The sequence below is a fragment of the Pithys albifrons genome, chromosome 3 (assembly GCF_047495875.1).
Source record: "Pithys albifrons albifrons isolate INPA30051 chromosome 3, PitAlb_v1, whole genome shotgun sequence".
Taxonomy (NCBI): domain Eukaryota; kingdom Metazoa; phylum Chordata; class Aves; order Passeriformes; family Thamnophilidae; genus Pithys; species Pithys albifrons.
The window spans coordinates 81,573,807-81,596,773 of NC_092460.1; the positions used below are offsets into that span (position 1 = coordinate 81,573,807).

The 22,967-nt window shown below is 40.3% G+C and overlaps 1 protein-coding gene across 6 annotated transcripts in view; it reads left to right on the forward strand.

Moving 5' to 3' along the window:
* Positions 1-22,967, forward strand: part of PLXNB2 (plexin B2) — a 251,032-nt gene that overhangs the window by 152,441 nt on the left and 75,624 nt on the right. For all 6 annotated transcript variants that reach the window (XM_071552525.1, XM_071552524.1, XM_071552528.1 and 3 more), the window contains 3 exons: positions 18,668-19,778; positions 21,467-21,649; positions 22,463-22,585. In XM_071552525.1, coding sequence (XP_071408626.1) covers positions 18,668-19,778; positions 21,467-21,649; positions 22,463-22,585 — 1,417 coding nt within the window. The remainder of the gene's footprint in view (positions 1-18,667; positions 19,779-21,466; positions 21,650-22,462; positions 22,586-22,967) is intronic.

Below are 22,967 nucleotides of genomic sequence, written 5' to 3' on the forward strand. Positions count from 1 at the left end.
CCTGACTTGACCTAGAAATTAAATTTCTCCATATGCATCTACAACAGGCTGATGGCCATCCCATGCTGATGTAGTGATGGAGGGGGTAAGGACCATTAATTCTTCAAGACAAAGGTGGTTGACTCTTCCAAGTAGATATTTTTTTCCTGTCCCACTTTTGCTTAAAGGCTAATACAAACCTTAATAAAATGCTACATTGGTGTCATCTGTAAGATACCCAGTGTACTTCCTCAGGGTCTGTGAACTGTGCTTGCTGTGCTCTAGGGTCTGGCTTGTAGGTGTCATATTGAGCCCCCGCTGTTTCTTGTCCCGGGTGCAGTGAAATCAGCAATCTAACACAAAGTATGGTAGACTGCTTTGTCAGTGGTTCTTGGACTTCCTAGACTGGAAGGAAATGAGTAAGACATTACAAGCTGAGGAACCTTTTCAAGTAAGCAAACAGTGATCCTGCTGAAGAGAGCTATTTTTGAGGAGGTAGATGCTTGCTTAATCACCTAATGGAGCCTGATGTGGTTTTTCCCAGATGTATTCATATGGAGCAGTGGTGTCTGAAATCAGTAGTGTACCTGTCTTGTTGATTTATTCTTTTTTCCTTTTGTCTATGGAAGTAGGTATCCATCCCACTCCCCTAGCACTTGCTTTGACAGTGAGCATGCTGGACATGCTGGTGAGGCTGAACACAGTGACCTTCCTTTGCTCTTTAAATTACAACATCCTCGATTTGAATACTTGCAGTCTTTTAATATTTAACCACTGCCTCTCTGCTGAAGGCACTGTACAGTGCAAGAAAGGACAGTTTAAATCCTTTGCCAGAGAGGAACTTCATCAATGTCTGGAGTATTTGAATCTCACCGGTGTTACTATCTTCAGCATGAAGAGGGATCAGTTATTTCAAAGAAGTAACTAATGTACCCAACGCAGGCAATTCTTATGGGCAGTTTCCCTATAGCTCTGTCTTCTGGATGGTTGTACTGGGCAGAGAGATGTCTCAGAGGTTGGCCAGTTTCTCAAGAGAGTTAAACGTAAATTGCTTACACTCATCATGTTCTCATTTCATTTTTTTCTGCAAATCTTTGTGCACTGTTAATGCTTGTACTTTTCAAAGGCTTGTCTGAATTCCCAAGCTGGTTTAATGTTACTGAATGATTATATCAATTTAGCTGAATACTCTTGTTTGACGTAAGCCTAACTATGTCTAAATAAATATTTATATTCAGTCTAAACAAATCTAAATGTTAAGTATTGGCTTTAAAGTATTTAAGTGCCTTATTTCAAAACCTTATTTAAAAACCAAATGAGTCAAATAAGTATAGGTAAAGTTGAAACTTCAGCAAGCATGTTCATCTAACTGTACTTTTATAAACTGCTACATATCAGACCATAGGACAAGCAGTGCAAATATGAAAGTTGGGGCCTAAAATGTGTTGTCATTTTTTCTCTAAAGGTAGTTTAGTGCTTTCACTAAACAGTCAGTGGGTGAGACTATATGAGAATTTCTTTCCATTTTGGTGATAGCAGGTGGTTTCCAATATCAGATTAGCAGGAAGAGTAGTGTGGCTGGCCATTTGTTGGGCAATGTAGGCTAATTTGCCCAGTGGTTTCCCTGCTGCACAACCATAAGTTCTTTCTAAATGCCTGGAAGTAGTGCTCTTGGATACCATTTTAATGGCCATGAATGGTAGACCTGAAGCCAAGAAGCCACTGTTAAAAATCCTTGTAGCAATGGAGACCAAAACAAGAAGCAGTCCTGGCTCTGTCTTCCTCTCTGTGAGGCAGCAGAGCTGGGAGTGGTGATGGACTTCAGGCCTTCCCCTAGTTGGTGTGAGCAAGGACCAGCCAAAAGGGAGTGGTTGTCCTTTATAGGCACTCCGGTTTGAAAGCTAAGTGGAAAGACATATTTCTCTCTGAAATGCTTGTGATTTTTCTGCCTGAAGTTGTTTACCGCAATCTTTTAAGGTAATTGTAATACTACAGCTGATTTAAGCAATGTACTAGAGCTCTCTAGGTGCTTGTTTTGGTTTTTTTTGATCTTGCAACAAGATACATTCTCATTTTATGTAATGTTTTTCACCCCTGTGTCATATACTTTGCAAAGGAATAAAAACACCGTACTCCAGTACTTCTGCCTGGAGACTGAAGCATCGAGGTTTCAACTTGCTCATCTTCATGGTGCAGTAGCCTGCTTGCTCGAGCCCCTTGTCTAGCATGGTTCCACCTTTTGGCACCAAGCCTTTACTGTGCAATGTTTCTTTGAATCAATAATAGATCATTTGCCAGTTATGTTAACTATATCAAATTACAGTGTACTCAGCATGAATGAACTCTAGTTTTTTATGGATGCTGATACAGAACCAGTCCAGAGACACAGCCTTGATGAGTTACTATTGACTTCTCAGAGCAAGCAAACACGGATTTCAGCAATAATCAAAGAATTATCTTCATAATCTCAGATATCCTTGCATTTCAGTATTTTAATAACTAATTTCTGAATCTGTCAGTTACGGTTCATGCCTGCCCTTTTTCCATTGAACAAGTAGAGAACAGTAGAGTTTGAGTTTCCTACTGGCTCTTCTTTATGTCATCATTCAGGTATTACAGAAAGCTCATGAGAGAAATCTGTGCTCAGATACTAATATGCAACTTTTGTTGTTTTCTGTGGGAGGTGTTGCATAGTTATTTGATGGTAGACTCTTTTAAAAAGTCATCTGCAAGACATTGTAGGATATATCATTCCTTTATGCCTTGGGGTGAAGCTTCCTCTGGTTTGACTCCGCAGGCTCTGTACACATGCAGCATAAACTTGTTGGAAATTTTTTTCTTGTTGCAGACTCAGTCATATGGCGATTTCCAGGTATTGAAATGGGACTTCTGTCCTCTCTGAGTGGTTTCCAGCTTTGTTTTGGAAGGGCAGAGTATTCAACAAGGGAGTTTCCAGTGCTTCAAAGCTTTCCTGTGCCCAGCAGGCTCTAGCCTTGCATGTTTAACAAGCCTCCTTGGTTATCCTGCTATCATGAGCTCAATGGTAGGCTTATTTAAAGCTTGGAATTACAATGTTTCCGATGCCTGTCATAAATGCACAAATTATTAGCTTCTGAATGTCTTTAGAAATTGACATTGAAAAGACCAAGCTAAGGGGTAGGAATTTAGTCCTGTTCTAGCACTGTGTCATGGCTACATGTTGCTGGTATATCACATCCAGGGCATGCAGCATGAATGGGTAAATATCTGTCTACTATGGTGTGACTGATAATACTTTACATTATACATTTCTTTTAATTGGATGCTATTACTACCTGATGCATAGGTCATTGCTGCTAATTAATTAAGGGCCAGGAAGGTACTTAGCACTTTACAAGATGCAGATGAAGACAGATGTCCACTTGGGAAATTAAAATATGCCAGTTTGAGAGTTTTATATAAGACCAGATCAACTATAAAAATCTGATATCTAGACAGATCCTAATAAACCTGACGAAAATTAGAGAAATTAGATCAGCTTAAAGCTAATAAAATGTAATAGAAATGTTCTAAGTTGTCTGGAAAAATGCTTTCAGGCAGAAGGATTAGCATGAAGTATGTTTTTACAAGGATTAGGAAGAATGTTTTACAGGGTAAACTAGCCCATAAAATTGTTCCTTTTACTTGAGTCTATAGATGGACTTCTCCATGAAATATGCAGCCTGAACAAAAACTTGCAGTTTTCAGCTATTGCAATAATAGTTTGTTCTTTCCTTATGCACCATATATAAATTTAGAAGTACTTCTGGAACAACAGGGCTATGCATTCTGGTTACTTGAAAATAAGACTATCCAAATAAATGCTTCAAAACATATTTATTAAATACTGGAATTCTGACTGTCCTTCAGTTATTTGCAGGGGAATGCTATTTTCAATGACATCATACTCAGAGGCATATTTCATAGAATCATAGAATCGATTGGGTAGGAAAAGACCTCCAAGATCATCGAGTCCAACCCTTGGTCCAACTCCAGTCCATTTACTAGATCATGGCACTCAGCACCACGTCCAATCTGCATTTAAAAATCTCCAGGGATGGTGAATCCGCCACCTCTCTGGGCAGCCCATTCCAATGCCTGATTACTTTCTCTGCAAAGAATTTTTTTCTGATATCCAACTTAAATTTCCCCTGGCAGAGCTTAAGCCCGCGCCCCCTTGTCCTATTGCTGAGTGGCTGGGAGAAGAGACCAACCCCCACCTGGCTAGAACTTCCCTTCAGGTAGTTATAGACAGTGATGAGGTCACCTCTGAGCCTTCTCTTCTCCAGGCTAAACAACCTCAGCTCCCTCAGCCTCTCCTCATAGGACTTATGCTCCAGTCCCTTCACCAGCTTTGTAGCTTTTCTCTGGATCCGCTCCAGCACCTCAATATCCTTTCTGAACTGAGGGGCCCAGAACTGAACACAGTACTCAAGGTGTGGCCTCACCAACGCAGAGTACAGGGGAAGGATCACTGCCCTGGTCCTGCTGGCCACGCTATTTTTGATACAGGACAGGATCCCATTGGCCTTCTTGGCCACCTGGGCACACTGTTGGCCCATGTTGAGCTTCCTGTCAATTAGTACCCCAAGGTCCCTATTTTCCTTACACATCAGTGCAATAAACTTTATGCCTTAATCTACCCATATAAATTTTCAGCTTATTTGGTTTTAAACAGTTAAAAGTTTTTATATATGGTGATCGTGTCTGAAGACTTTCCTAGATACATATTCTCCTATAGAAAGTGTAGGCTGTGTTTGAATTTAGAGTTTATCTACTGTACCAAATTTCTAAATACATGGACCAGCTACTGTAAATTCAAATTTGAAATACTGATATACTAAAATACTTCATGTACAAAGCAAACATTGTAAAACATACTTGGCTTAGACCTTTAAACCACATCACTGGGTGCCATAAAGGAAATATTTAGCCTAAGAGCTCAGAAGATGCATGATGAAAGCTGCCCAACTGGTCTTTGGAGGCTGCCTAAATAATTAGGCCTGTGGGATGAAACTGGTCATGCAAGGAAGAGGATTTACACTGCTCTCTATTCCCCTTCTATAGTGTAGCTGGCCCTTATTGGCTCTGCTAAGTCATATATCCAAATGCACTTACGAGTGAGAAGAAAAATATCATCACCCGCTGCCAAGCAGCCTTGAGGTGACCTCTCTGTCCTAGTATAAACACACAGAAGAAACTCATCTTGTTACAACCAGAATTCCACTGTGCTCTGCAGCAGCAGTTTCGGTGAAGACTTCTTTTCCATTTGTTAGCATTGGCTGTTTCATGGGGCATACTTTTGCGTTTATGCAAACATCAGAACAAAATTAGGTCAGGAAATGGGGCCACCATAGCCAGGACTGTGTGTGAGACAAATGCTGTGCCCAACTTGTCCTGCAGCATTTCTGGTAAGAAAGTAGTAATAGTTTGTGTATGGATGCCTTGGCAGCACCTCTTTAAGCAACAGGTTAAAGATGCACTGTGCTGCCAGAAGCACGAGAAATGCCACTCCTTTATTTGAACACAGCTCAGCTCATCAGTCAAGGGCAGAGGGTTTAGAGCTACCAGTTCTTAGGACGAGTCAATTGTGAGAGTTAGGAAACCAAAACCAGATTCTCTATTTACAGCACAAACAGTGCTGGTTGGTTTTTCTTTTTTTAAATATATGTTTCTGAGTCTTGCAGTTGTTTTAGGTTAACATACTATTTGAGAATGGTTTGATCACAAAATGAACAAGCAGATAAATAAATCCCCCAACCAGTGGGTTGTTACTGGTAGGAGTGGAAGGGCTGGTCTGCTTTCTGTTGCTATGTATTTCCATGCATCTCAAATTCCATTCTCTAATCTTTAGAAGCATGACTTGTGGTTCTTGAAAGCCTTTCAGAAGACAGGAGAAAATTGTAAATCTGTGACCAGTAATTATATGGGCAAATTCTGGGACTTATACCTACGATGTTTTTTTCAGGGCAGAGAGGAAAGGATCATGCATGTATGTGCACTTACTGGACAGCAGCATTTCCAAGCAAAAATTGCGCTCTGCAGGGGTGGGAAGGCCTATTTGGTGCTTAAAGGAAACTCATAAGAAAAATGGAGAGAGACATTTTACCAGGACCTGTAGTGACAGTAGAAGGGGCAGTGGTTTTAAACTGAAAGAGGGTAGGTTTAGATTGGGCATGAGAATGAAATTCTTATGATGAGGGTGGTGAGACACTGGAATAGGTTACCCAGAGAAGTTGTGGATGCCGCATCTGTGTAAATGTTCAGGACCAGATTGGATGGGGTTTTGAGCAGCTTGGTCTATTGGAAGGTGTCCCTGACTATGGTAGGGGAGTTGGACTAGATCTTTAAGGTTCCTTCGATCTCAAAGCATTCTGTGATTCGCTGTAAGTTTATGCATCACCTAAATCCTCCTAGACCCATCAAAGCAGGCGATGAACAGCTCCTGGCCCAGGTGGCAAGCTCAACTGGAGTATGTTCTGAGCATACCTGAGACAATTGACTGATTTTATTCACGACTGTCAGGCATGTGTTAGAGCTGCTCTGTGGAGAGTGTAGAGTTTTGTTGAGGGCTTGTAACTTTAAAGGAAGGACCTCAGTTTTGGAGGAGTTAGGCAGAGACTGATGTGAAATAGCCAGCAAGGCATTTTCATCATTCATTGTATCATGCTCCTTTTTTGAAATAAAGTGTTCCTGTGTTGGACAGTTCTGAAATGAGAAAAATACATTTTATGACTGTGTAATGCATCCATAAAAAGAAGATTTTACAATGCATTTGCTGACAGACCCTTAAGTAAACAGGCAGAGGTAGGTGCTGCTGTCAGGTTTGTGCAAATTACTCGTTAACTGGCCATATAAATTTGGATAGAAATACAATGAATAGAAACATAGAAGTGCACACAATGTCTGTCCAGGCAGATTGGATCAGTGCAAGCACACGCTGTTCTGTTAGAGCCAGGGACAATACATTCATTCAGATTAAAATAAAGCCAAAACAAACACAACAACAATAAAACCCCATCTAAACACCAGGAAAAGCTAAACACAGGTCAAAATGCTGCAATTCTCTTTTCTTGGCAGCAGCAGCCAAAAGCCACAATAGATAAGTGAATAAGTGCAATCAAATGCAACTTGGTAACCTACAGTCAGTTCTACCTTTCTTTGCATCTCAGTCCTTAATCCTTTGTACTGTGTATGGTATCTGTTTTAGCATTTTCAATTTCCTGTAAGCACTTTTTCTTGTGGATTCTATTTCACTCATCTCACCTAAAAGGCCTTACCAAATATTTACCATGTGCCCTATCTTGCTATGCATTTCTTCTGCTTCTCCAAGCTGTTTCTGTCCTGTTGTCATGTATCTGCTCGTCTTCCCCCAGCTTTGTTCCCAGCTGCAGGAGTTATCTGTCTGTAAGGAAAAGCAGCCCCCACAGTTTGTTGTTTCTGTGGGGGCTGCTTCACCTGCACCTTGTACCAGTACCTCTTCTTGGCTTCCTGAGGCAGGACACCAGTTCACTCAGCACCATCTCTTCCGCGCATATGTTCCCTCCTCCTCCACAAGTTGGGGTGAAGATTGATATGTACTATCAGCAGGTGCCATGAAGTTAAGCACTCTTTCCTTGGTCTGAAAAAGCAGGAAGAAAAAAAAAGAGGGGAAAAAAGCAGTCAAGAAACAAAAAAGATGTTTTCAGGTAAGATTGGAAAAGAGATAGGAAGCTAATGAGGCAGTGAGTATGCCTGAGCTTCCTACTAAAGTCTGAAAATTGCCTAGAGTTCTTCCTCCTTTTTTTTTTCCTTCTACCTCCTGCTTTGTCATCAGACTCTTTTCCCACTTTTTTTTTTGCCTTCTACCTCCTGCTTTTTCATCAGAGTCTTTCCACAAGAGTATTCAAGCTGTTGTAGCAGCAGCCCTAGGAGAGGAAAACTTGGAAGCTTTGCCTAAGAAAAGAAAAGGAGAAGGGGGGACGAGGAGAAGCTGTAAGAAGATGAGAAAAGATGTGTAAGGCAAGAAAAATAAAAGGGCTTTTTTAAAAACTGTCATGAACATTAATTTGAAGGGCAGAAAAAAAAACACTTCACTTTAATCTCAGAGCAATCAAAATGAGCAACACCATAATGGACATACAGATGGTCCGAATGAAAGTTTAAAGAATTTCAAGAAAGACAAACCAGACAAAACCCTGTGATTTATCTCCAGTAGCAGAAGCCAGAAAAATTCTCTATTCCTCATCTATGTGTTTCTTGGCTCCCAACAATCAATAAACCTCCATTTCAAGAATTTTCCCCATCCTCCTCTGCCTCTCTCTCTTTGTGGCTTGCATTATCAGCTGCCTAAGTACAATATATATTGCAGTACTCCACTGAGTGTGGTTGACAGCTTCCCATTTTCATAGAGCTTCTGTCCCACCTCTCAGAAGTCTTGGATAAATCACTGGCACATACAGACAAATACATGAAAATTAAGAACACAGGAATCTGTTAAACCCACATACAAAAACAAAATCAGGAGAAACAGAAGAGTAAGAAGACAGCATAATGATGAGACAGGGAATCACACAGCAAACACCACCAAGTGAGAGGTAGAATTGAAAGGAAAGGATTTTCTTGCATGGAGCTTTGGTAATTACTTGACATATTGGCATTTCATTGATTTATGGGTTAAAATTGATTTATCCCACTGATTTATGGGCTAAATTTCATACAGCTTTATCATTGCAGTTTATGCATGATTCTTCTGTTACAGTTCTGTAACATTAAAATAGGAAGACAAAAATGCTGGCTCTGCCTCGTGCCAAAATTCCACTCAGCTTTAAAAGTCTGTGTGCTGTCCTGTACAGTCATATCATAGTGAGGAAATCCTTGGCTATTTCCAGCTCTCCTCTTGCTGTGCTCAAGTCAGCAAGGGGTACATGCATGTTCAAGCTGCTGATGAAGTGGGCCGGTGCTGCTGCAAAAGGCAGCAGCTGATTTGGACATCCACAGTGTGGGCGGAGCTCCTGCTTGAAAGAGGAGGGTGAGATGCATTGCCTGCCTGTGACCTCCCAAGGCCTGTTTTTGCAATTTGTAGGGAAAGTAAATCTTCACATATGCTAGAAGTGTTCTTTTGATTTGAATATTTTTTGTGCATGTCATAAATGGTTCATTACAAGAAAGAACTGGTTCTGGCAAGGAAGGAGCTGGAATACTTTGTTTGTTTCCATATGGTCATGCTCAGATTGCCCCACACTGAAAGAAAATCCACCTTCTTTCTTGCTTCTTCAGGGGAAGTCCTAAACCAGTCCTTGAAGATGCCCTTAGCACTGAAAACAAACAATTCGTTGTTGTAGTGGGGAGCTGGTGACTATCCTTTTACTCTCAGTACAAACACATTTTTTTCCTTGTGCCATAATACCCTTATTAGTGCAAGAAAAGCCAGTGAATTAAAGCTATCCTAACTCCCTTGGTTTTATTTCCCGTGCTCCAGACTCATTTTCTGCACATCTCCCAGAGAAAAGAAAACAAATTTTTTTAACTGGGTTGCAGAAAGGGTGAAATAACCCATGGCTTGTGTGGAACTGATGGGTGTGCATGGGCCATCCCTGCTTTCTGCCAGACTTCTGTGGCTACCTTGTACAGCGGTTGCTTCAGGGACTCATCACCCATCAAAACTCAGGCAGCTATGGCAGGTGTTTGCACTTGGGACTAAATTAGATTTGGCCGTTTGCAGGATCAGGTAGTGTAAAAGTGTCTGTAAGTGACTTTGGGAGTGTTTGGATGAGCCTGTGGTCCTATGCTGACTGCAAACTTATTCAGCTGGATGTTGGTCCATAGGACATCACTGGGTTTGGTGCTCTCTGAGATTGGAAAAAAAATAAAAACATAAATTTTGTTAGTTAGGAGACCTCATGGTTTTAACAAAACCACAAAGCAGGTCAAAGAGATTCTGTGGGTTCAGATTGCTGACAAGTCAGCTACTTGCTATTAAACACGTCACTCGTCTGCTTTTCTTGCAAATCAACTACATCTTTGTAACACTGAGAAAGAGTGTCCTCATTAAAATGAGTGCTACATTTCTACTGAGAATGCAAAAAATGGAGGGATGAATGTAGATGCCCAAAGTGAAAGGGAGGTGTGGTCCAGGAAGGCATGAATGCAGGTCTGCTTGTGCAGTGTTTCTTTTTGCTGTGTGTGCTCCTGTGTGCATTAGTGGGGCTGGATTGTGAATGCAGCCTTCTTATTTGGGATGATAATACGAACACTTGTCTTCATAAAAACTTAGGATTTGAAGAAACCTTTCTGGCATAAATTATCTGTGTCTCAGAGTGGTTTATAATCTGTAATTATTGGGAGTGAATACTGTCAAACGAGGTCTCTCCACAAAAGCTATCTTTATTTACTTTTATTTTAAGCTGCCTGGCACTGTGAACTTTGAAAATATTTCCACATAAAAGCATTTTTGTTTTGATTCCTAAAATCAGCAAAAAAACCCATCCTTGGACTATGGCAGAATCCATGGTGAAAAAGATTTTCAAAATCAAAACACTGCCAGGCCTGTCTGAAATAAACCAGGGAATTCATTAGAATTCAGCTTTGTGTAGCATGTCTCTGCTTCGAAGATTGCATATAAATCTGCAAAATGCTACTCTTTTTGTTTACTTGCTGATGTTGTAGAGACAGCACATTATTGGAAGTTCTGGAGTGCAATTGCAAAATTTCTAAGTATGCATTTTCCAAGTCTCATTACTTGTTGTTAATGCTCATTTGAGTGACTCCTAGTTGAAAAATTAAGACTCACGTGGCTCCCTCTTGCTCTAAATTTGGATCTGGATCAGAATATTAAATGCTTTAGAGTTCAGGTGTGCCTGGATGAAAGGTTTTTATTCAGACTGCTAATAGTGTTATTCATCTAGCTTGAAGCTAATAACATAATCATTAATAGAAACTGGATTTGCTACATGTTTGCATCGCTAAAACTTTTGACACAACCCTGCTGGTTTTGAACCAAATTCATGACAGTCCTTTGCATGGGCATGCTGGGATGCTGGTGGATATGTGACCTCCTGAATAAAGCAATTGTGCTTCTTAGCTGTTAATTTAGTTGCAATGCCTGGAGAAACCTTTTCCATATTGGGACAGAAAATCTCTGTTTGGGTTGGTGGTCCATTTGTATGGAGCAATACTGTTTTACTGTGGTTGCCAAGGATACTAGAGCTGGATGAAATGTCCTGCTTAATCCCCTCCCTATCCCTTAGAAGACTGGGAGACTTGAGAAGGGTTTTGTGATGTTTGGTAAATGATTGGTGGTACAGGTTGTCAAAACTCATCTTTTTTCTTTGTGTGAAGGTTGGTAGGGATGACTTTGTAAGCAAAGGTCAAAGTCCTTAAAATTCTCTTTGGCTCATGCAACACTGCCTCATCCTTTCAAATATATCCCTTTGCTCTCAAGCTTCCAGCTAACCTGGTTGTGGGATGCCTTGGTGTCCACTTAGGTTAATGGGCTATCTCAGGGAGTAGTTATCTGAGCTTTTTTGTTGCTGCTACCTCAGAAGTTCTGAAAGATGAAACTCTTCATAGTGATGGCAACATCTTGCCCGTGTCATTTTCCCAGAAGTACCATCCAGAGCGGTCTCCTCTCCCAGACACTGCTGGCCACTGCTGTTTACTGCTCTTTGGACCAGAGTACGACTCATTCTTCCCAGATGAAACCATTGTATAGGTGCATTGGGTTTGCATAGCAAGGTTTTGGTAGTGTGGCACTACATGTCCAGCAGAGCCAGTGCCAGACGGCTCCAGGACAGACCTGCAACTGGCCAAGGCCAAACCCATCAGCAGTAATGGTAGTGCCTCTGGGAGAACAGGTTTAAGAAGGGGAAAAAACCTACTGTGCAACAGAAGCCAGGAGAGAGTGGTAAAAAATGTGATGGAAACAACTCTGCAAACACCAAGGTCAGAGAATAAGAGGGAAGAGGATCTCCAGGCACTGGAGCAGAGATTTTCCGGCAGCCCATGGTGAAGACCATGGTGAGGCAGCTGTGTCCCTGCAGCTCCATGGGGGAGCAGAGACCCACCTGCAGCCCTTGAATGACCCCACACCAGAGCAGGTGGACATCCAAAGGAGGCTGTGGCCCTTTGGGAAGCTCACACTGGAGCAGGCTTCTGGAAGGACTTGTAGGCCTGTGGAGAAAGGAGCCCGTGATGGATCAGGTTTGCCAGTAGGACTTGTGACCCTGCAGGGAACCCACACTGCAGCAGTTCATGAAGAAATGCAGCCAGTGGGAAGGACTCACACTGGAGAAGTCCATGGAGGACTGTATCCTGTGGGAGGGACCCCATGCTGGAACCAGGGAAGAGTGTGACAAGGAAGGAGTGGCAGAGACAACGTATGATGAACTGACCACAGCTCCCATTCCTCATCTCTCTGCACTGCTTGGGGGAAGAAGATAGAGAACTTGGGAGTAAAGTTGAACCCAGGAAAAAAGGAATGTGTGAGGAAAAGGTTTTTTAAAGTTTTGTTTTATTTCTCATTATCACACTCTGATTTTGATTGATAATAAATTAAAATAATTTCCCCAAGTTGCAGCTATTTTGCCTGTGACAGTAATTAATGAGTGTTCTCTCCCTGTCCTTATTCAACCCCTGAGCCTTTCATCATATTTTTCTCATCCTGTTTAGCCAAGGAGCAGAGTGACAGGATAGCTTGGTGGATTCTGGCCAGATGAAACCATGGTATAGGAAACCCTGGTTTTCAGTAACCTGAATTTGTTGTTTCATATATCTTCCCTTTGTTTTGCGCAAGGATTTCAGAAGAACACCAAGAGAATACACAGGATCTGAGGGCATAACATTCATCATTTCCTTTGCAAATCTGTAATTTTCAACCAGTCCTTGTAAAAGATCGATGTCAATATGACTGTTACACATATGGAAAAAGTCCTACATTATTGAAAATTACTCAAAAAAAAAAAAGAGAGAATTTGTCCTGTGAAAGCAAGCAAACTTTTGTCGTCCACATCAGGAGTAGAATCAGTATTAAAAGTATTTGTCCATTTTTGCCACTTTACCAGCAGTTTGACCAGATGGGATTGTTTGTCCCATGTGAGGATGCACTATATATTTAGCAAATTGTGTTGGAAGAAAAAGTGAAAGAGAAGGAAAATTACTACTTTTGAGCACTACAGGCTACCACATCTAATGAAGTGGATATTGGTTTCTCATTCTCCACAGTATGACCTTCCACAGTTAACTGGCCCATGGGTCCCATTTGCTAACAGCAAACTGTCACAACTAAAGAGATGGACACTATCACAGTGATCACTGTTCTCAGTGGTCCTATTAAATCAATTTTGGGTGTACAGCATAGTGTCCCAAAAAAAGTTGTTCCTCTCTGTCCAAAATCTTTCTAGCAATGTTTCCATACTCTTAGGAACTGGGTTTGAATCCTGCAGAGTGTTGTTTCAGATGATTCATTCTTTGAACCAGCAAGCTGCATCATTCATTTCTTCTAGGAAGTAGTAATAAAAGTTGTAACCAGGGAAGAGAGTGCTCACATTTACCTACAGTTCTCACAGAAGTAGAAGCTTTGAAATCCAGACTGAAAATCTGCTCATCCCCTTCTTCTGATGCATTCTCCAGTTTCTGTTCTGAACTCCTTTGAGCCTGAAAATGAAAGCTGAATTCTTTTCAACTTGTGGAAAACCTATTGGACGTTAAACATTACTCAAAATGAGAGAAAAGAGAAATTTCATTCATCTTTCCCCAAATATCTATCCCATTTGGGTGCACTCTTTGGATTTTACCTTTTTAATGTTGCAATTTCTGAGTCTTTTTACCATTTTTTTTCCAATTTAAATGCCTTTTGAATCTTTGAGGGTCTCTCTGATTAGGGGAAAGGTTGCAGGAAGAACACAGGTCTCTGCATCACTTGCTGTTAAAGCATATTGGTATTTGCCTTGCTTGGCAGAAGCATTTGTCTCAACCAGAATTTCAAGTAAAAAAACTTTGTCTGGGTGAGGTAACAGGGTTTAATTCAGGATATATGTGGTTAGTGAAGAAATACTCTGCACAAACACCACAGAAGATAAACTGATGAGTTTATTCACTGAAGATTTTCGTGTCCATTGTTTTGGGAAATAACATTTCTTATAGTTCTCAGTTATTAAGTATTCAGGCAAAATTTCATATTATTTCACTTCAGCTGAAACAAATGTAAGAAATTAATTAACATGAAGCTAAGATATATTGAAGGATAAAGTGCCTGGGGATGGCTGAAAAGTTGAAGGTTCCTGTATACAGGCACAGCGATGATTGTGCAGTGAAGGAGGAGAACACCTGCAACATCCATGTCACCATGGTGCTGGTGCTAGTTCTAATTTTTAGGGGTGTTTTTAATAATTTGAAGCTCACTTTATGCTTTTAGAGTATAGATGCTCTTTTTTACTGTATGTCTTTTGAAGAATTGACTGTTACTTAAAGTTATTGGTCTTGCTTAAGTAGAAAGATATAAAGTTATGGGTTACTAACATTAAAATTGATCTAGCTGTGGGCAGAGCTCCAGTAGCTGTGTCATTCCAACACTGATGGCAGTTCCCTTCTATAAAAAGTTCTCCTAGGTGTCCTGTGTTTCCTGCACATGACTTCTAGAGTTTCGTATTTCTTGTAAGCAGCAGGGTGGGGGACAAGAGACAGGATGGAGACAAGACTTTGAGAGAGAGAAAAAGATTATGTGGTCAAATGCTGTGTTGGTCTTCTTTTATCCTGGGTCTGCCAAGGGCTTAAAACTGAGTGCAAATTGAGGGTGGAGAGTGTATGTCAGCTCTCAGGACGAGGGCATGACTTTGGCAGCCACCCAGGCCTGTGTGTAAATACAGCATGTAATTGAGCCATTGGAAATAAATTTCCTGTGCTGGACATCATGGATTCTATGCTCCAGCCTGCGCTTTTCTTGCTCCTTTTCTCTTGTTGTTCTGTGACTTGTTAATTTAAAGCAGAAGTTTTTCACAGCAGGAAACTGTTCCTTGATACATTCCCATAGCACCTAATTCAGTAGGACATCTATATTAATAGCAGCACTGTCATTCTTACCACATCAGCTGGTCATAGCAGAATTCTTCCAGATGCTGCTTCCTAGTTCAGTTAAGCTGAGGTGAAAATAAGCTGTAGTGCATTTCATTTCATTCTGTTTGCTTTTTTCTGTTCCTAAGCCTGCTATTTGAGAAGTGAATGAGAGTTTAATTCTGAATCTTTTCATAGCATATTTAATTTTTGTTTACTATTTGCTTTGAAGTGGGGATGGAAAGTGAAACTAGTAAGTACAGAGAATGACAAACTGTTACCTTTCATAGAGATGTGAGATAATGTGATTGTCATGAGATGGGGTGGCAATGTTATGGGTTTGGCCAGGTGGGCCTAAATTTAGGTTTTAAGTTCAGACTAGGCCTAGGATTGTCAGCTGATTTGAGCTGGGCTGAGCTAGCTAACAGCTGACTTCTTCTAGCCAATTATATTGTATTCCATACCATACTACATCATCTCAAAGAGTGTAAAATCCAGTGTGTGGGAATGGCTTAGTCAGTTCTGCCATGGCCGACATACAAGCCAGACGTGATCCAGCTTCTGTCTTGGAGTAGGCCTTGCTCCTGCCCCTGCTGCCTCTGCTTGCATTTTGTTTGCATTCAGGGAAGTAGGAACTTTTTTGTTGTTGCTCTTTCTGTTTCTTGCTATGTGTCTCTTAGAATACTTACAGATCTAGTGTAATAGACTTTACTTTGTATTAATTGGGGAGTGGGAAGTTATTCCTTGTTATATATATGTAAAACTTGTGTAAGTGTGTGTTATATTGTAGTTTCCTCCTAATTTTCTCTTTTCTGTATAAATACATGTAGTTAGTTTCAGCATAAACCTAGTTTGAAGTGTTTTTTTTTCCTCTCCCTCTTCTTTTTCCCTTGGCTGTTGGGGGGAGGAGGAACCCTTTCTCTCTGTCTTGGACACTTGGAGTTTTGCCAGCTCAACCCAAGACAGGCAGGCAGTAAATAACAAAAACAAACAAACAAACAACAAAAAAGATAAGGCACACTTAATAGAAAGTGCATGTAGTTCTGAATAATTTAAGTCAAAAATGTTATAAGTAAACAAGACAAAAAATAGTAGGGAGGAAGCATTATCCATTTTTATACAGAGAGATTAATTACTCATGTAAGAGTCTGCTTTAGAGATGTGAAACATACTTTTCCTTAAATCCTGGTTCTGGCATGAACCAACAAGACTCTTTGTTCTGCCTATGGGACAAAGGCAGGTGTATTGCAAGCACAGCCTTTGTGTCCTGGCTGCCACCAATGGACAAAATGAGGTTTTTCAATCCACTGAAATAAGTTGACATGGACATTAGCTGAGTATAGAAAAAAGCTACAATAAATTACTTTCCATTCATTTGAGGCATATTTTGTAAGTACAGCTATTTATGGGATTTTTTTGTACTGAGAGCAGAGATTATAATAATCTAAAAATAAATACCTTGTGGGGAAAACATGAACAAATGCATCTCAATTCTGCTGTGTTTGATCCTTTGGTAATAGATAATAGAATGATAAAACTGTTATGAAACAACATTGCAGTGGTGTGTCAAGCTGTTTTTTTATTTCATTGCAGATAACTGTAAGGGATAATATTTGAAACTAGATGACATTCATTATTACATATCATTTAGCCATGGAGATGTAAGCTGGGATCAAAGCTTGTTTGGAAAATCGGTGTCCTTGGAAACATTAAGAAACAAAGAGAGGAATTCTGAAGAATTCAAGGTTCCTTACAGCAGGTCTGCTGTCATTGTAAAGAGATCCAACACTTCATTGCATTGCAAAGCATGTACTGAAGTCTATGTGTCTGAAGAACGGGTTATAACTCTTAGCCTTTTCTTGCTCACTGTCATAGGAGCTCAATCTATCATTAGGAAATCAGGCTTGTGCTGTGGGTGATGTATTGTCTTGTCTTCGGCATCATTTTATTTTGCTACTTGGTTTGGTACATGATAGAAGCTTCAGCAAAACAAGGTTGAAGTTAGCCTTCTATTTAGTCTTCATTCCTATCCTGAGTTACATTTAATAGGATTTGGGAGTTTTACAAGTTCCAGTCACTCTACTTTTAGGAAAGTTGTCACTATTGCATGTGCATTTTCTCCATAGAGGAGCAAAAGAAAGTCCATGCAGGAGAGCAGGAGTTATCTTTCCACATTACTGGCAATGCCAAGCTGGTCTGGGAAGCTGGCAGGCAACCTATGCTCACAAGATTCCTTTCCTTCTTCTTCAAGCTTTTGCATCCAGGTTGTTGACATTTAATCTTAGTTATCCAGTATAAATGATGATTCAGACGTTTTCTTTCATATCCCACCATAGTTTATTACTGCTGTCAAAACAGAAGTAATAGGTGGCACAGGAGCATGGTTTCTTTATTAATATTTTTTTAAGTTTTATTTTTTCAATTTATCGTATTGGCATTTTATGCTCTTTTCCTCCTCCTATGAGACTTTTACCTGTTAGATTGCTTTGTTAAATGTTTCTCCTGTCTTTTCTGTGTTTTTCTTGTTTTCTTTCTATTCAGTCTTCCAGATGTTTTCAGATTTAACTTGAGATTCTCTGTAAGTTTAGAGGTTCTCTCATCAGATCAAGGAATCCATGGCTAACTTTGAAAATGAAAATACGGTGGATCATATTTGGTTGTCAGTTCTTCCTCCAAACAGTATTTATCTTTTCTCTCACATCATTTTGTTTTCTGCTCTCAGATCTAAACATTCAGAGAAAACACTGACAAAATGTTCTGTGCTTAGGAAGCCAGCTGGGACTGGCCTCCTCATTTAACTCTTCAGATTAGAATTAGACCCTTGCTTACAAGTTTCAGAAGCTCTTTGTCTAATTTCAAGCAGCCAGGTTATCCTCTTGGGAAGTAAAAATTATGAAAAGAACAACAACAACAAAAAGTAACTATCTTAATCCCAAAAAACTCTTTAATGATCTTCTTAAGACAGATTTGAAATTATTAAGTTGCAGTGCTCTAGTAAGTGGAAGTGTTGGATTGTAATGCGTACCCCAAAGGCAATGTTGCATATTAAGGGCTCTGCGCTCTTTCTGCTTTACACTGATGAAGGGTTAGCATAACACGTTCATTCCCAAAGAGCATCAGTGCCCAGATCCAGATTTGCTTTTACTCAGTGGAAGGTGTTTTTCCTTTCTGGGGGAAGTCCTGCATCACCAAGTGTTTCAAACACTTTTATGTAAATGCCCCTGCCCCCACTTAAGGAGGAGCTACCAGAAACACTGGGATTCTGCAGCTTATTTTTAAAATTTCAGCAGCAAATATTGACTCACTATGGTGCTGTCTGGAGAAGCACTACTCCTTCTTGGCTCACTTTGTTGTTTCAAATTGGCTGGTGTTCTCATTGTACTTTAGAGAGGATTGATTATCTAATTGGTTATATGATAATCATTTAGACATATGACCTCGTTAAATCCTTCCCCAACAGATTAAATTGCTAGGCAATTAACAGGATTTGAGGCTTTCCATAATCTTCATAATGTCTACACCTGCACAAGGATAAGTGTATTTGTGTCTGAAGTCATGAAAGAAAAAAACTCCCACATTTCTCAGGTTTGTGTAAATTGTATTTTTCAGTATGTTTCATGGTATTCCTTTCTTTCCGTTATAGGTATTACACAGAAATGGCTTTATGGATCTGGACACCGACCATTTTGAGCTGGTTTTGTGTCACCTTATCCAGAAGTGAGGAACTGAAGTTTTTTCAGAGTGCTACAGAGCTAAATCATCTAACAGTGGATAATGACACTGGGATAATCTATTTGGGAGTGGTAAATGCTCTGTATCAGCTTACAGAAAACCTGGAAGTAATAAGATCTGTAGAAACAGGTCCAAAAAAGGACAACAAAAAGTGCACACCTCCCATTGATGAAAATCAATGTAAAGAGGCTGTTCTGACTGACAATTATAACAAATTACTTTTGCTCAACAAGGCGGATAATACAACTGTGGTATGTGGAAGCCTTTTTAAGGGAATCTGTGCCATCAGAGATCTACAAAACATTAGCAATGAGAAGTATTATGTAGACACTAGCGGAGAAAAGTCCTTTGTGGCAAGCAACGACGAGAATGTATCAACTGTGGGACTGATCACTTCCTTGAATAACGACCAAGTGCTATTTGTTGGCAAAGGGAATGGACCAAATGATAATGGGATTATAATCAGCACTCGGCAGCTTTACGAAAGGGATGGGAAAGACATTTTTGAAATGTATACAGACTCAGCAGCTGTTAAGTCAGCTTATCACTCATCAAGCACACAACAATTTGTGGCAGTCTTTGAGGATAAAAATTATGTTTATTTTATTTTCAATCAGCAAGAGAAACAACCTGTCAATAACCGCACACTGATTGCACGTCTGTGCAAAGATGATGCCCATTATTATTCCTACTTTGAAATGGACTTGGGTTGCACAGATGGTGATGGTGCCTATGACCACTGTCATGCTGCTTACGTCACTACCCCAGGAAAAGAGCTGGCTGAGTACATGGCTCAGCAGAGACAACCTGTGGATACTCCTTCAGATGACAAAGTTCTTCTTGCTCTCTTCAGTAAAGTGAACAAAGATGACAGCTCTCTAAAATCTGCCATGTGTGTGTTTTCCTTGCAGCACATCAATGAAAAGATGGAAAAAAACCGAAATGATTGCTACACTAAAAAGAATACCAGCTCATTTTACAAACTTTTTGCAGGAGAAAACCCTTGTGCATTACATGGACTGGTAATATGAGTAATATCAATATTAGTTTTAGAATCTGTTAGTGTTAGTGAAAAATACAAAACTACATGTTTGGGATGGCGTTGAGCTAAAGTAAGATCAGATGACTGAAAACTCAATAGCTGGACTTGCTATAGGATTGGAATGTGGTCAGGGGGTGGTGGAACAGGTCAAGCAAGAAGTGGCAAGATAGTTGTAATTTTGAGTCTTTGAAAAAGGATTTGATGTTTTCTGAAAAAATGAATGTTGCTTTCCTAAATGTACTTCTTTTAAAGGTTTCCTTCTGGTATGGAAGTTACTGAGTCAAGTTCAGGGATTTGTTACATCCATGGTCAGCTTTTGGATGATTGCTATAGATAATTCTGGTTTCAGTCAATGTAATTACAGTTTTTTTAAATGGTATTAAGAATATTTTAGATGATCTCTGTAATTTAATTTTGTTTCTCACTTTTATTTGTATTTTCAAATAACTGATATAGCCAGATTTCTTATGTTCGGGTGACGTTTGTATTTTGCTGTGACTCAAAATACTTCCATAGCATCATAGCCATCTTCTTTTTATGGCCTGTCATTACCTTGACCATAAGGTTTTTGTAGGATACTGTTACACCTCTCCAGATACTGTTCTTCAATTTACAACTGTCAATTTTCACCCTCTCTGTTGGCTTTATGATGGTTTTGCCCACATCGCTCTATTGCTGTGCCTCACTTGTGCATGCCATTTATTACTGCAGCCAACCCTAAACTAGGCTGAGAAATTGAATCAGCTTAAAAATAACTCAGCAAGCTTTTAGGAGGATATCTTAATTCCCCAGCCTGAGCAAGGTACACACTTGCATAAGCAGCTGTTTGAGCATAACTCGAGAAGTGGTGTGCTATAGTCCAGAGGGAGGAGTGAACAGCTGAGGAGATGGGGAATGACAATACCTTTTGTTGGTATCAACCCATAGTCCTTTACCTGGTGAGACTACAGCCATCTCCCACACAGTAGGTCACTAGCGATGATAGAAGCCAAAAGAACACTTTTTGCTTCAAACTAGCAAACTAGTGTTACTCACTGCAGTACCCTGCATATGGGGTGAGCATCAAACAGAAATCCTGAATGTGGCAACTGGAGTGGCCATGGCTCTGACGAAAAGGAGGTGTGGATTTCAGACCAGAAAGACAGTTTTGTTACCAAATATAGCAAGGAAAGGCAAGGTGTGAATGAACTTCCTTCTGGTGGCACTCAGTGCAGCTCAGTATTAAAGCATAGTGAAGAGGGAATGTGTTGAACTTCATGAGATTGTTGCCAGAGGGTTGTTTTTCAATGGATAGCAGCAAATTAAGAAACAAAACAGCACTGAAAAACCAGTCTTCAACACAAAATTGGTTAACCCGATCTCCATGACATGTTCCTTTTAATTAAACAAACTGGTTAATTTTTAAACTCTGCTGCTATAATGAAATAGAAACAAAAAGTTTTCTCTCCCCATGCCTCCTGGAAAGTGAAAGAATGAAGCAGTTTGCAATTAGCAAGCAGGCTGCTCTCTGATTGCTGCCTGTTGGCTGGCCAGACAATCCATTTCTCTTTTTACTCTTCACTGTCTGAGGGTTATTGTACTGTCTGGTAACAGGGCTGCACTTCATTCTTAGCTTGGAATTAGTGATCTGAATGTTTAACATTGCTTTGTGTTGCTATTCTCTATTAGAATGCAAGCAAAAATTTCCCCTGTGGCTCCGAACACTTGCCATACCTTTTGGGAAGTAGGAATGGTGTTATAGAAAGGCCGGTACTACAAAAAGAAGGGATGAATCTCACGGCTGTCACTGTGGCTGTGGAGAACGGGCATACCGTGGCCTTTCTGGGAACGTCAGATGGTAAAATTCTGAAGGTAACAAACCTGACTTAGAAGACTGGAAGGTATTTTAAAGGTTTTGAACTGTAATGATAGCATGCTGCTGCTCTGAAATTAGGTGGGATTTCTAAGATCACATACCAAAAGCAAATTCTCTTGGAGCTTGGTATTTTTAATCTCAAAGAAAAACCACATTATTTCTAATGTACCTCAGCTATCCTGTACACAGATTGAATTAGCATTGCCTAAATGACACTTTTCCCAAAGGATTACATACCTACTGAGAGGTTTATATAAACAGCCTTTGGTAATCTAACAGCTGCTCTAGCCTTATCTCTATTCAAGCCCATACTAGTTTAAGAGCAACTTTTCATTGTGTAATCATTCTGACCGTACAGTGAATGAAGGTGGCAATACAAAGCCCAGGCTGAAGCTCTGATAAATTCTGATTGTGTGGTGCTCAAGGCTCGACATGTTTGTGGTGTTAAAATGTCAGAACTGCAATACCAACCACCTGGTGCAGCAGGTCACTGATCAATTCCCCTTGAATTATGGGTGCTTCATTCTGCTCCCCAGCCTTGTCTTTCAGCTCAGGGCATTGGGTATCAATAGAACAACTGGTCTTACTATTAAAGACTGAGGCAAAGAAGGCATTAAGTACCTCTGCCATTTTGTCTTTTTTTTCGCCTTGTTTCCCCCCCAAACCAATAAAGTATGGAAATTCTGCTTAGTCCTCCTTTTGTTGTTAATGTGTTTTTAGAAACATTTTTATTGTCTTTTAGAGCAGTAGCCACATATAATAATATTTGGGTGAAAAAAGGCAACATTAACCATGTTTCTTTCTTCCAGGTGTTCCTGTCATCCACAGCAACTGAGTACAGCTCTCTTACTATTGAACTAAACAAACCCATAAAGAAGGACCTGGTGCTGGATCAAACACAGGAAAATCTTTACGTGATGACCACAGACAAGGTAATGTCTCCTGCTTGCATTAAGGACCAGCCCTGCTTTCACTTGCTCTATAACGACCTGAGATTTATACAGTTCTCAGTTGTTCCTGGAAGTCACCCTGTGTGCTGGTGCTCTCCCTATTCTGTGTGTATGAAGACCTTCTCAAGTCTAAGCTGATGGACTTGTTCATTGTGACTTGGAGAACTGTTATATCCATGATGCTTAGCATTTGGGAATTAGAAGTGAGTTCACCTCTGAGGCTCTCATACAGGGTCTGTGAGAAGGAAGAAGTGGAGATGTTTGTCACCAGCAAGCCTTGGGGTCAGGCAGCCCTAATGCTTAGTGTGATGTATCTGGGGCACCAGTGAATGCTGTAGCTGTCATCAGTTCTTTTCAAGAGTAC